At 41.4% G+C, this 12,775-nt stretch overlaps 1 protein-coding gene across 4 annotated transcripts in view; it reads left to right on the top strand.

Annotated features, from left to right (window-relative positions):
- The window catches only part of CACNA1H (calcium voltage-gated channel subunit alpha1 H), a 731,062-nt gene that overhangs the window by 456,439 nt on the left and 261,848 nt on the right, over positions 1-12,775 (top strand). For all 4 annotated transcript variants that reach the window (XM_069210130.1, XM_069210129.1, XM_069210128.1 and 1 more), the window contains exons 10-13: positions 2,813-2,998; positions 3,744-3,861; positions 4,584-4,739; positions 9,748-9,838. In XM_069210130.1, coding sequence (XP_069066231.1) covers positions 2,813-2,998; positions 3,744-3,861; positions 4,584-4,739; positions 9,748-9,838 — 551 coding nt within the window. The remainder of the gene's footprint in view (positions 1-2,812; positions 2,999-3,743; positions 3,862-4,583; positions 4,740-9,747; positions 9,839-12,775) is intronic.

Below are 12,775 nucleotides of genomic sequence, written 5' to 3'. Positions count from 1 at the left end.
TATTACCTCTAGATCGCTAGAATCAGCATTTTGTCACAGGTGCTCTTATCCCATTAAGTATATTAAATATGCTGGCAACAGTAGATTGGCATGGGTACCTGATATATCAAGTATGGCTTCCAGTATTTCAGGGCCAGCAGCACACTTACAAGTGTAACACGCTCACACAAACACCTACACACTCACTGACTTTCATATGCAGTTGTGAGAGAAAGAGAGTGAGTGACACAGGAAGCTAGTGACAACATGTTGACCCTCAGTGTCACATGTTGTCACTAACTTCCTGTGTCACTCACTCTCTTTCTCTCACTTACGTTCGCAGACACACACACATACGCTCTTTCACACACATAGACTCTCTCTCACCTCCATGCTTGCACACAAAATTTGATAGATCTTTTTTCACTTAAACTGCCTGCGCTAGTCTGCTTCAGCTCCTCCGCTGCTCGCACAGTGACCCCTGGTAGGAACACTGCTCCCACCCAGGTTTGGCACTGAAGCAGAGACTGAAAGCTGGAGCCCGTAGGGTCATGGGCAGGCTTCAGCTTTTAGCGTCTTGATTTTTCACCACTCTCTTGCACAACTCTTCTCAGAGTAGGATGGGGTCAGTGAGGCTCCTAACCTCACCTCCACTGTGATGAGATTGGCATGAGTGGCTCAACTGGATGATTAAGTGCTAACCCTGGGCATTGAGTCTTAAGTCTAAAACTCCTGATGCTACCTGTGCGAGTGAAGCTGCAGTAGGTCACAAAAGGGGCAGCACTGAGGTGTTAAACCAATGACCATAAGGGCTGGAACCTCCTAATGCCTGAAAAGCTGTCTCCGCTAGCACAGGTGCCTCTATATACCTACAGCACCCATAAAGAAAGTCATTGCTTCAGGCTGATGCGGGACCTGAAAGCCAGTACATCTTTATCTTATCAACAGTAAACAATAGACTGTTATTCACCATAGGTGTAATAAAAAAAGGTCAGAAAACAAAGGGGTGGAGCCCTGATGCCCATAAGTGTGAGCTGTCACTACAACGAAACATGGAAAGCTGCTTTCTTGTACCTAAGTAGGGGTTCAAGTTTTTCAAGGGGAGTCCTAAAAAGCTGTGCCTGTCACGAATTTCTAGGAGTGCTCTTGGAACTCCTTGTGAACTCCAAAAGATTGAACATATACACACATTGTACCTTTTCCTCCAAGGCTGACAGTACTACCCCCTTAAATCTGAGAAAGAGATGATGGTTGACATCCATGACCGCAATTATATCCTGAAACTGACCTGCCACTAGGAATCGCTGCATTTAGTAGTAATGTGTAGCATCGGCATTAAGGTCACATGCACCCCGCATCCAGAATTATTTCACAGTTCAATGGCAAGGTATGTTTATTCATGGGATTATCACTCTGTCACTGGGTTCTTCACCCCCTGCTGTAGCTGAGCATGAATTGATTCCAGATCACCTTTCCATTGGCCTTTTCCCTTGCATGAACCCACATACTACTCGATTTTTGGGTCCATATGTGTCGCGCAAGTCGTGATATGCAGCTAGCGACAACAGTGTAAGATTTCTACCCACCACATGACTTTCCTTACATTAGAAGCACTGCAGCTCAGAGAGCCTATACAGGCTGGTCCACTTAAAGATTTTGTCAATTTGAGATAGAGGTGGGCGTGTATTTACAATGATTCTCTAAAACTGTGGCTACTGAGGTGCAAGGAAGGAAGAATAAGACTAAAGTTACAGCATTTTGTGAACAAAGTTTCTAGCCTCCTGGGGGATAGATAAACAGCTTTTTGAACAGATTTACAAAAATACAGTAGTACTCTGACGTTTGAAATTTTGGCTTCTTAAAGTTTTTATTATTTAGTGATGTTGATAGTTCACCCACTTCTTTCCTCATCACGGGGTGTATGTATTATGGATTTTTGCTGCCTTTTAAAATGTTCATGGATAATGGTCATTTCGCCAACTCCAGTACAGTGTAGCACGCTACCCATCTGAAAAGGAGCTTCCATGCCCCAAAATGGGGCTCAACGTGCGATATAATTGTTACAGTGCAATATTAAATCAGTTTAAAAGCAGAGTTAAAGGACATTTGAGGTCAAGAATCTCATACTTTGAGGACAGGTGTAGCGCATTTTTTTCCCTGCAACAGCCAATTAAAGAGAATTTTGGTACCTAAATGAAGAACCTGTGTGTTGAATAAAACACTTCCCATTGAATGAGAAAGATTTTAGGGTCTACTGACAAAAGTTCCTATATCATCTTTTTCTCTTCTCCTACTTAGTCTTCTTCATCTGATGCTGGTACTATTATTATTATTATTATTATTATTATTATTATTATTATTATTATTATTATTAATAATAATAATATCAGAACCATTATTACTATTATTATTATTATTATTATTATTATTAATGACAGATCAAGTGTCAAGTTATTTTACCACACATTACTGGACAAGATTCTATCAATTTAGGTGCAGAGATCCCAGTCAAAATCCTTAATTTGTTCCACCCGATATCTCTGCACCTAACTCTATACACCTAACCCCTACTTGATGCTTTCTAGTTGCCTTATAGCTTTACGTAACATTCATTTTGGGGATCACAGCTGGACTAATTTAAAGAACCAAGTGCATGACCAAAAGAGTATAAAACAGAACTCTTTCAAAAGAACTCTGCCCTTCTCTATTTTGGTGGTTGCTTCAGTGACTTGTGCTTCCATCCTCCCTTTTTAACCTATGTTGGTACATTTGACCTGACAGAAGTTCTCATCAGTTTCCATTCTAACAAGGATGGTTCTTTTTCCCCTTGCAGTGTTTGGGAGATCATTGGGCAGTCAGACGGAGGCCTCTCTGTGTTGAGAACTTTTCGACTACTTCGAGTTTTGAAGCTAGTGAGGTTCATGCCTGCTCTACGGAGACAGCTAGTGGTCCTGATGAAGACAATGGACAATGTGGCCACCTTCTGCATGCTGCTTATGCTTTTCATCTTCATCTTCAGGTATAACGCTGGTTGGACCTTCACTTCAGGTCTTCTGGGAATTCATGTTATTAGTTTTAGCTCTAGTGAAAGATATACATTTAATATATATAGGAGACATGAAGGCCACTTTGCTTGGTTTAGAAGACTTCTATTAAAAGAGTAATCAGGTGGTTCTGTGCACATTGTGTGTACATTAATATCCAATTTGGGAGTACTGACTGTACTGTCAAACTGGAAATGCTGCAGCATGCACACAGAAAAATACAACATAAGATTCTAAATGGTAAGTCATTTTAAAAACATGTGTGCAGTGTATTGTCATAATTATTATTATGAACTATTTATATCTGCATAATGGTTTATTCTTTAAACTGTGTGTGGGCGCTTATAGTAACAGCAACCAACAGAGGATTCGGATGTCTTTTCCAGGAGTAGAACAAGGAATCCCTTCCCTCTCCTCCACCCATCTGAATTATATTGCTATCACTCCTCCAACTGACGGCTTATCTTTCCAATTGACTTTAGATTGCCTTTTATTCTCCAAATCTGATGGGACGTTCAGAATATTATGTTAAGTTATCATACGTTGTGGTAGACTGTGCTCTGCTCTGATTGTATTACACTTAAAGTCGCCCTAAAACCACAAATCATTGATGGGGGATAGATTTGTCTCAATGTACATACTAAGTTATCAAATTCTTTTAGAGTAATTTATATATATCTTATATATGCACAACCTTCTGACCACGTTTTCTATCCACAGCATACTGGGAATGCATCTTTTTGGCTGTAAGTTTAGCTTGAAGACTGAAACTGGGGACACTATTCCGGACAGAAAGAACTTTGATTCTTTGCTGTGGGCCATTGTCACAGTCTTCCAGGTAAGACCAAGATGGTACCTGATTTCTTCAATGTGTTACCATTTTCTTTGCACATTTATATGCTTTGTGATGGCTTCTCCTTTTAAGATAAATATGTTGTTTGCAGTTATTTTATTATGTGTCCAAGCGTTAGAGCTTTAAAAGAAAAAGTAATGGTTTGACCACAGATAAAAATGACTTGCGTTCCATTTTATCTGAGCCCCTTTTTCTCCAACTCCATGCAGAGCAATGGATTTTCTCTATGTAATACTTGTGAGCGCCTACATGCTCTAGAACTCCAAGTGTACCTTATTTGGCAGGATTTGGGATTTGTCAGCCAGAGGATATGATGGACTTCTGGTTTCAGAGGTTGAAGCTCAGACTTCCTGTCTTCCTGTCTTTGAAGGGCAAGGGTCATCATGCTTGGGGCTCAGCGTCCCACCCAAATTCTGGCATTGACACAAACCCATAGATGGTCGGCTTGATGTCTGAGTCAACGCTTCTTGGAGAGCAGACGTCTGATGATCCCAGGAAATTAGGACCTCAGCAGCAGTGAACTCAAATTTGCAGCACCATTGAAAACAAAGACCAAGTAGTTCTTTGTTTTTGAGTGGATCTTCATTAAATGTACAACTTAAAGCAAAGGAAGGCACCTGCAGAGAGGTCTATCAAAATAAATGCGTGAACTGCTGTTGCGTTAGCTGCTGATAAAAGATTAATCTGGTGTCTATACTCCTATGTAGATTCTCACTCAAGAAGACTGGAACGTGGTCCTCTACAACGGAATGGCTTCCACCTCCTCCTGGGCTGCACTCTACTTTGTGGCACTCATGACCTTTGGCAACTATGTACTTTTTAACCTCCTAGTAGCCATCCTGGTAGAAGGCTTCCAGGCAGAGGTAAGATTTTAGTAAATTGTAAACTCTGAAAGCTGCAGCCATGCTTTCTTAAGAAAATGCAAGGACATTTATTTTTTAACTATGAGATTGGTTGATGCATGAAATAACTTAACCCAACCGTTTCCCAAAGACATTTTAGGGAAGCACTGCAGTATGACATTAAGTAGGATAAATGAGAGTTTAGATGGGCTTGGTGGATCCTGTTTGCCATTAGCTACAGTAATTAGAATGTAGGTCTGTAACACCAATCAATAACGTAAATGGAAGCAGCTATACGCTTTACAAATTGTATTGTATTGTATAAAGGATAAGGCAACATGTTTTGCAAAGAGGGTAGATAGCTTTTACAGTCAGCATTTTCAGGCCATTTTTTCCATTAAAAAAATACACTTTACTTTTTTAATGCAGAACCCCAAGCATACCACTGATCAAGTCTATGTGGTTGCCCTAATGTCAACTATTTTAAGTTTTCTGGTCTATGGAGCATTTATGATGCATTTTCTACTTTAAAAAGACCATCTTGGGGAGCTGTCATCCCTAAAGTTCCCCTTATGTATAATTCCAAACCCTGATCTTCTGTTTCATGGAGATAGGCACTTCCTGGATCAGACTGGTTGACAGCTTTATCTGCCAACTTTCCATTTGCTATTTCAAAAACGTAAAAAAGCTGTGTTTTTGTTCCATATTGCCACTGGCCTGAATAAAAATTAACTACCACAAATCACATTTAATATCCTTACATGATCACCAAAATCCAAAATGTATTCCCATTTTTTAGTGCAAAATGCACCCTTGTATCCAATTTGGACTCAAGGAAGCATTTTACTTTAAAAAATAATGTGATAACGCACACGATGTGAACAGCGGGCTCCCGTGTTCTATTTGTTGCTCCCATGACAGGATTTTTCCTCTCACGGACGGAAATATGTGTGATGTAGCTTAATGGTGTAATTTCAGGCAATTTGCTCAAAAAGAGTGGTGGAAAATACCGAAAAGTAAGCTAGGTTATCTCACCGTTGCAAAACATTTGCCCGGGACTAGTAGGAGTGGGCAATCCAAGGAATTTGCCAACGATCTTCTTATTCATATGAACCAAGGGAGACGGTTAGTTTTCGCTTCTCGTCTGTTTCAGTGAAAGAAGCAAAAACTCAGAAGAAGAGAAAGAATAATGAATTATTCATCTCAGACGCAAAGGAAGAAAACATGTTTAATTTTTTTTCATTCAAATCCCACCGTACATGCAAATGTCTTTTTTCGCTGTCCTGTGGGATTTGAAACATCTTTTCCTTTGTGCGAGCTGTTATGGTAAGCCACAGAAAATAACACCTTTGCATGTTACAGCTATGAGTTGTTTGTGCCTTCAGGGCAGCGATGACACAAATGCTCTGTATCAACTAAACAGGCGTCTGATAATGAGAGGTGCCAATGTTGAATTAATGAGCTGTGAGGCAGCACATACTGTGTGAAATACGTATTTTACTGTAAAAATATCACATGAATATATAGGTTATCTATAGGTGATGCAGGTTGTCTAATAGGCTTGAAAGGGAGAAGCAGGTGCAAGAGCCTTCCGCTGGGGTATTCAAAGTCTACATATGGGTTGGTACCGAATTGAATCATCTTTAATACTGTACTTAATGTATGTGCTGGTATAGCACAGTTCCTGTTTTAACATTCTGAATTAAAGGGATACATTATACATTTTCCTGTTTGATTGTCAACCTTAAAGTTTGAATACAAGAATACAGAGGTAAGTTGCTCTTTGAGAGAGAACAGGTTTACACAAAGTTCACCATTTTACTTTCTACCAACCATACCTTCTCTTGGGAAATATTTTGATTTCCTTACACGGCCTGTGCCACCTTTGAGCGAACACAACTTCGTGTCTTTGACATTCATTCTATTTAAACACATGAAAGGTCATGTTCTGCCTTTCTGAAAGGTAAACATTGCAGTACAATGTCCACAATCTTGATCTTACATAGTAATGCATTGCCAAAAAGCTGGACATACAACCTTCTTGAATACCAACTTTACTTAGTACGAGAAAATAAAAATTTTTAAAGTTCTGTATTTGATGAAGTTTGCCAGAAGACTATGTGATCCCAATTAGTGAGATAGCCTGACTGCTAGCAAAAACCTAACTCTTTGCAGACAACTCTGTTCTGTAGAAGACTGTCAACTACCATTCATTACCATCACATTATGTCCCAGTATCCAGTAGTATTATAGTGGTGGTGACCACGATTGACCCACTTCAGAAGCCCATGCTCAACAGTGTGGCCCACTCTCAGCCTGCAACCACCACCACAAATTAACCACTACTCTCCCCTCATCTCATCCGACAGCTTATGGATGTGCATGCCAGTCTGTGGTTGCTGTGCTGAGCAGAGGAACTGAGAGGTATGAAGTGTCTAATGTGGAACCCCTACAGAGAGACAGAGGCAGTACCAACCTTTGGGTATATGGAGCAGACCTTCCACACGGTCTTCCGTTCCAGCTTCACACCTAATGCAGGATTCTCCATCCTCCCTCTCCTGCCTGACCTCGCCTGCCTCAACTAAAGGGAGTCAAGAGCCACCTGCATGATAGTCATCACACTCTCACAGAATCTGAGTGGTGTGGGCAGAGAGGGAGAACAGAGGGTTGGATCGGGTTATTTTAAACCTTAAACCTGACCTGATGCCCCACATTCAGAATAGTACCTTGAAACCAACACAATGCAGCAAGAAGGAGACAGAAAACATTATCCACTTCGTATTCACATTGGTGCATAGGTCAAGGGTTTACCCCAACAATCCCAGCATTCCACCCACCTGGTATGCTGTCCAGGCTCCAAGCAACCGCTGTTCTTATCAGAGATGCTCTACTGCTAATCCCTAAATAACTGATTACTGTGTGCACAATGGTACAGCCGCCTTTCCCCAAATTGCTTCAACATAACAAACCCAGCAATTTAGGCACTAGTTGTTCATAAGCTACGTTGCCCGAGGACCACATGAGGTTAGACATTGGCCCTCATTGTTGCCAATTGAGTTCAGTCTAAAATGATATATCTGGACACTTCTTGAAATCCTGAGATGAGTTAGACCATCACAACTTCAGCAAGTGTGAATATTCTCTTTTTCCAAGTACACTGTAGGAATGCCTGATGTTTGCTTCCACTTTGCAGAACAATTTGCAGTCCAATGCATGAGTCTTGTTCTCTGCCCTATTTTACATCTTTCCTCTTCCGCTATTCTTTTGAGTGCTGCTCCATTTCTGCCATCTTGTGTCCAACGAAGAGGAAATAGCAACCAGGTTAGAACTAAGTGAAAAGATTCATAGAAGACAATCACCCTTAAGAGTTTGAGCAATTCAAATTGAATTTCCTCAATCTCTTTGCCTCTCCTTTGCATTTTGACTGACTTGGCGAAGTTATCCAATCACATAGTTTGAGACCCACAATTTTAGCAGTAGTCATGTCCGATCTATGGCTTGTGTAGTCATTCTTTCTGCTCTGCCCATTCTCATAGGTCAGTTTTGCTCATGATGTTTTAGCAGTAGTGATTTTATGTTGTTTGTTGTAGCATACTGACTACTTATCCCTTGTGATTTTAGGTTCCTAATGTGTATTTTCTATCGTGCTGAGTTGTTTTATAATTCCATTTATATAGCGCTTATTACCTCAAACCCCTCACCATTTCTGCAAAAAGCTCACTTTTCTGAAAAGGTTCACATTGATTTGGCTATTATATACAAAATGTATGGTTACAGAGCGCAATTGAAAATATTCTTCCAAAATATCATACAGCTTTAAGTAAGTTACGGATTTATTGAGAGCCTTTTTTGGCAGCAGTGACGGGACACTGGCTGAACCCCCAGTGATAGGCTGAAAGGATGCAACTGCGTAGTGCAGATATAAACAAAAATGTACCTAAGTACGGAAGTCACAGCTCAAGCTTCACTCCCATGCTACTGCAGTAATGTACAAGTAGGTTTCCTGCAAGAAAGCACCCTGGATTAAAGACCACCTGGTGAGAAGCCACTTTGTAGGTTGGGCAAGCAAACCACACAGCTGACTAATGCGTCAAAATATTGGATTCTGGAAATGCAATCAGTGCAAAACGTGCAAGATGGGGGTCAACATCAGATTTATGTGAACAGAGAATGCAGAACTATGAACATTTTGAGCCACATCACATGTGAAACTAAGTATGTATTGGTTTAAAATATGAAGGGAGCACAGCATGTCCTCTTAATTAGTGAATTTAAGACCACCTACATGCAATTAATCCCAGAGATCAAACATACACTATGGCAAAACGCTGCATAATGAGTTATAACAAATGGTAAAGTATAAGGTACTTTACAAATAATTAAGTGATAGAATACGAAAGTTGGGGGGGATTACAAAACGAAGACATTAGGCAACTGGAATCCAAGTATATTAAAATATTGTAAATAAAGACTCTATGCAGATGATGAGTCAAATGTCACCTTTAGTTGATATATGTTCTGTACAAAATTGTTGCGAGAATTTAAATGAAAGACAAAATATATTAATTCGGGGGTGCTGTTGCAGTAATTGACAATATAACGAACTAGGAAAGATTAACAAAATGTGAACTAAAAGCAAACGAAGGGAATAGCGAATATAGACATTCATATCACACATTGAGGTCTATAATTTGCATAAACCAGAATGATTTAAAAAAAATTAGACCATTGGTGGCCCAGTCCTTGATAAGGATAACCTAAACTCTCATAAATATAACCACATTTGATAAAACTCAACTTGATTTAAAAAGAAAACAGGAAAAAGGGTGAATGAATTAAGCTGAACATTCACACAAATGGACTGTGTGAACTACAAAACCCACAACGCCAAGATCCTGGTGAAATGTGTACAAAATAATAGATATATTGATGTAGTCGGAATTAAAAAAAATAAATGCAATAAAACGGAAGCCCTAACCATAAACACGTCTGCTGTATGATGCAAGTGTATTATATGTTTTGTGCACAGGGTGATGCCACCAGATCTGAGGCAGAGGAAGACAAGGCATCCGGTAACTTTGATGAAGATTTGGAAAAGTTCAAGGACTTGCGCGCAGCAGGTGGGAATGCAAATGTAATTTCCTAATGTCGCCTATGATTCATAATTCTTTTTTTATAGAAGAGACATTTAAACGTTGGTATTGCAGCTGCCTAATCGCAGCAACCTGGACCACATTTGTAGCTGAGAGATTTTTTCACAAAATGTGTTCTGTGAAAGATGGTTTGGGGAAAAACCACCGACGGCAGTTCATCCATGGTGGCACTTTTATCACTTATGTGATACCTAGAGATAGATCCCCCAGTGGGGATCCAATTTGAAAAATCATGAATTTATGCCCCTGGCATGCCCAGAGTTTTATTTTTGTATCTGAGGGACATTTAAAAGATTTTCTTACCATAACTGTTATGGGGTTAGTGGAATCACAACACAGAAAAGCACGGGTAGAAATTACAAAGGATGGACCATTCTTAACCGGCGGCCGCTCCACTGTCAAAGCCAGTGGAGGCTCTGTCATTGGGACAACCACGGATCACCAACTTCTAAATGGAGAGAATCATAGGAGGTGGACAGATGAAACATTCCCCATATGTTATCAGATTTCTTGCTACCATCCTCCGCTTTATGACCCCAATAGAATCTTGTGTGCACTTGCTTTCTACATTTCAAAGAATACAAGGAAAGCGGTCAATATTGGCATCATATTCAATACAATATAATAATGTGTTTCTACAAAACAGCTGGATCATGTGTAACAATCTCATGCATGCAATATGTTTTATTCCTAAGCATTAACAGGTGACTTCAAAATGGCATCAGGTTCTGCTACCTCTTCTTTTTACACCTAATTCATGCAATCTGTTTTCTGACATTGTCCAAGGTGAGAGTAGTGAGGCTAATCTTATTTTCCATTCATAGCTAAGCAACCAGTAGTCTACCACAGCTCCACCTGTCTAAAAGCGTCCTGCTTAGACAGACAATTGATTTCACAAAGAACAAAATAAAGAATTACACCATGTCCTCAGAATGAAACTGATGACTCAGAGATTATTTAAAAAAAAGTGGATTTCAAGATTGTTTGCCAAGCCCAAAAAACAGGTTCAGGCCAGAGCCAGTTTATCTGCAACAGTTCCTCTGCCTCTGTCAACTGACAGAAACTTTATATCCATGTGTGTGTGTGTGGTAGGTGCATGTGTGTGGTGTGTGCGTGTATGTATGCGAGCATGTAGGTGTGTGTGTCAGGATGAATGTGCGTGCATGTGTGTGTGTCTATATGTGTGCATGTATGCGGAGGGGGTGTGTGTGTGTGTATGAATGCGGAGGGGGTGCATGTCTGGGTGTCGGCAATCGGGTGGGGCTGTTTGTATGTATGCATGCGGTCGGGTGGGGGTGTTTGTATATATTTGTGCGGTTGGACGGGATGTTTGTATGCATGCATGCGGTCGGGTGAGGGAGTGTGCCAGGAAGTGCGTGAGTGAGTCAGGGTGTGTGTCAGGAAGTGAGTGGACGTGTGGGGGTGCGTATGCTGGTGACAAAAAAGGCTGAAATGGTTTGAGCGAGCTATTAAAAGTAACTTTATCAATATCTTCCTGAAGTCTACTGATCTTACATGAAGTAGTTTAATGTAATATGTCCAGAGTCTAATATTACTAGGTAAGATTAGCATGAGGCCTTGTTAGACCTGACACTCAGAGGTAGTGTTCCTCAAAATTTTTCGCTTTTCTCTGTGAAGTTTTTGCTGGTCCTACCAGCCTTGTGCACTTCACCACTGGAAGCACAGCCTGAAAGTGGCAGCACCATCCTTCCATCCATCTAGAAGTAACCCTCGCCTGGGTGTACAGGAGCTGGCATCACTTACCAGGGTGCGCACATTTGCTCACGGGCACCTTAATATAAGAAGTGAGCATGGCAGTATTAGCACATAAGCACGTTTGCAGTGGCTTTAATGAATGTGCCCAAAATGCCCTGAAGGTTTGGTCGTGTGCCAGAGCATATGTGCCCAGGAAGTGGCCTTGTTTGTTTGCACTACCTATGAGTGCTGGTCTACCCATAAGGTAACATGGGAGAATGATTATTAAGCCTGGCTGCAGTAGTGGATTTCAGGGAAGTGGGCATTTCTATGTTCTGGTGCCTTTTAAATTACGTCATACTATGGGTCACGGGGTAGAGCACATCAGTGCATTTCCCAGGTGACTGCTATAAAACTCGGACATCTAAAATGCCAGATCCCTGCCATTTGGGGCCTAGATAGGTAGAATGGGGGGAGAGGTTTTTGACACTTGGCCTCTCAAAGCCAGAGCATGACCTCGCAAGAGAGAAAGAGTGTGCACAAGGAGGAGATTTAGGGGAGACATCTGTGGTTCAAAGGAAAACCCTTCAAACCAACCCCAGCTTCAAAGAAACTATCTAGTATAACTGAGGGTACTCGAATTCTGCAAGGCAAATGAACCTTTACAGCAACATGGGACTGGTGTTGCTGGACTGTGTGAGCACACTGCCAGAGGAAGTTGTTGTGCCCAGGAGGATCTGTCCGCGGAGGGGATCCGCACTCCCCTTCCTGCTTAGAGACTGGCCTGGGGCTGATTGCTTGCTGCTGTGGAGCATCTCGAAGGGTAACTCCCTAAGTGCAGGTTGTCTTGCCCCCTGTTCTCTGAGGAGGTCTCAGGGACATCAAAGTCCTCCATGACCAGTAATATCTGGAGAACGGTGTTGTCTGCTGCATCTATGTCATATGTTGGACTTCACCTGGCAGCAGTGGAGTTAACGTGGCCTAGGGATTGTGTCTGGAGACAGGAACCGCCTAGTGAGTTGCTTCCTAAGGAATGCCCGCACTTCAAAAGAGTGGCCCTTTATTGCGGGGGACCACTGCATGCTGAAGTATTGTGTTGGTGTGAACAGGGTCACCCGGTGCAGGTCCCAGTTGGGCCCACTATTGTTGAGTGTGGCGCATTTCTCTTACGTGAGCCTTTGGTACATGCTCATTGTGTGCAGTGCCCTG

The sequence above is a fragment of the Pleurodeles waltl genome, chromosome 10 (genome assembly GCF_031143425.1).
Source record: "Pleurodeles waltl isolate 20211129_DDA chromosome 10, aPleWal1.hap1.20221129, whole genome shotgun sequence".
Lineage (NCBI taxonomy): Eukaryota > Metazoa > Chordata > Amphibia > Caudata > Salamandridae > Pleurodeles > Pleurodeles waltl.
Note: the sequence above shows the minus strand (reverse complement) of the source record. Positions and strands in the feature narration are given on the sequence as shown.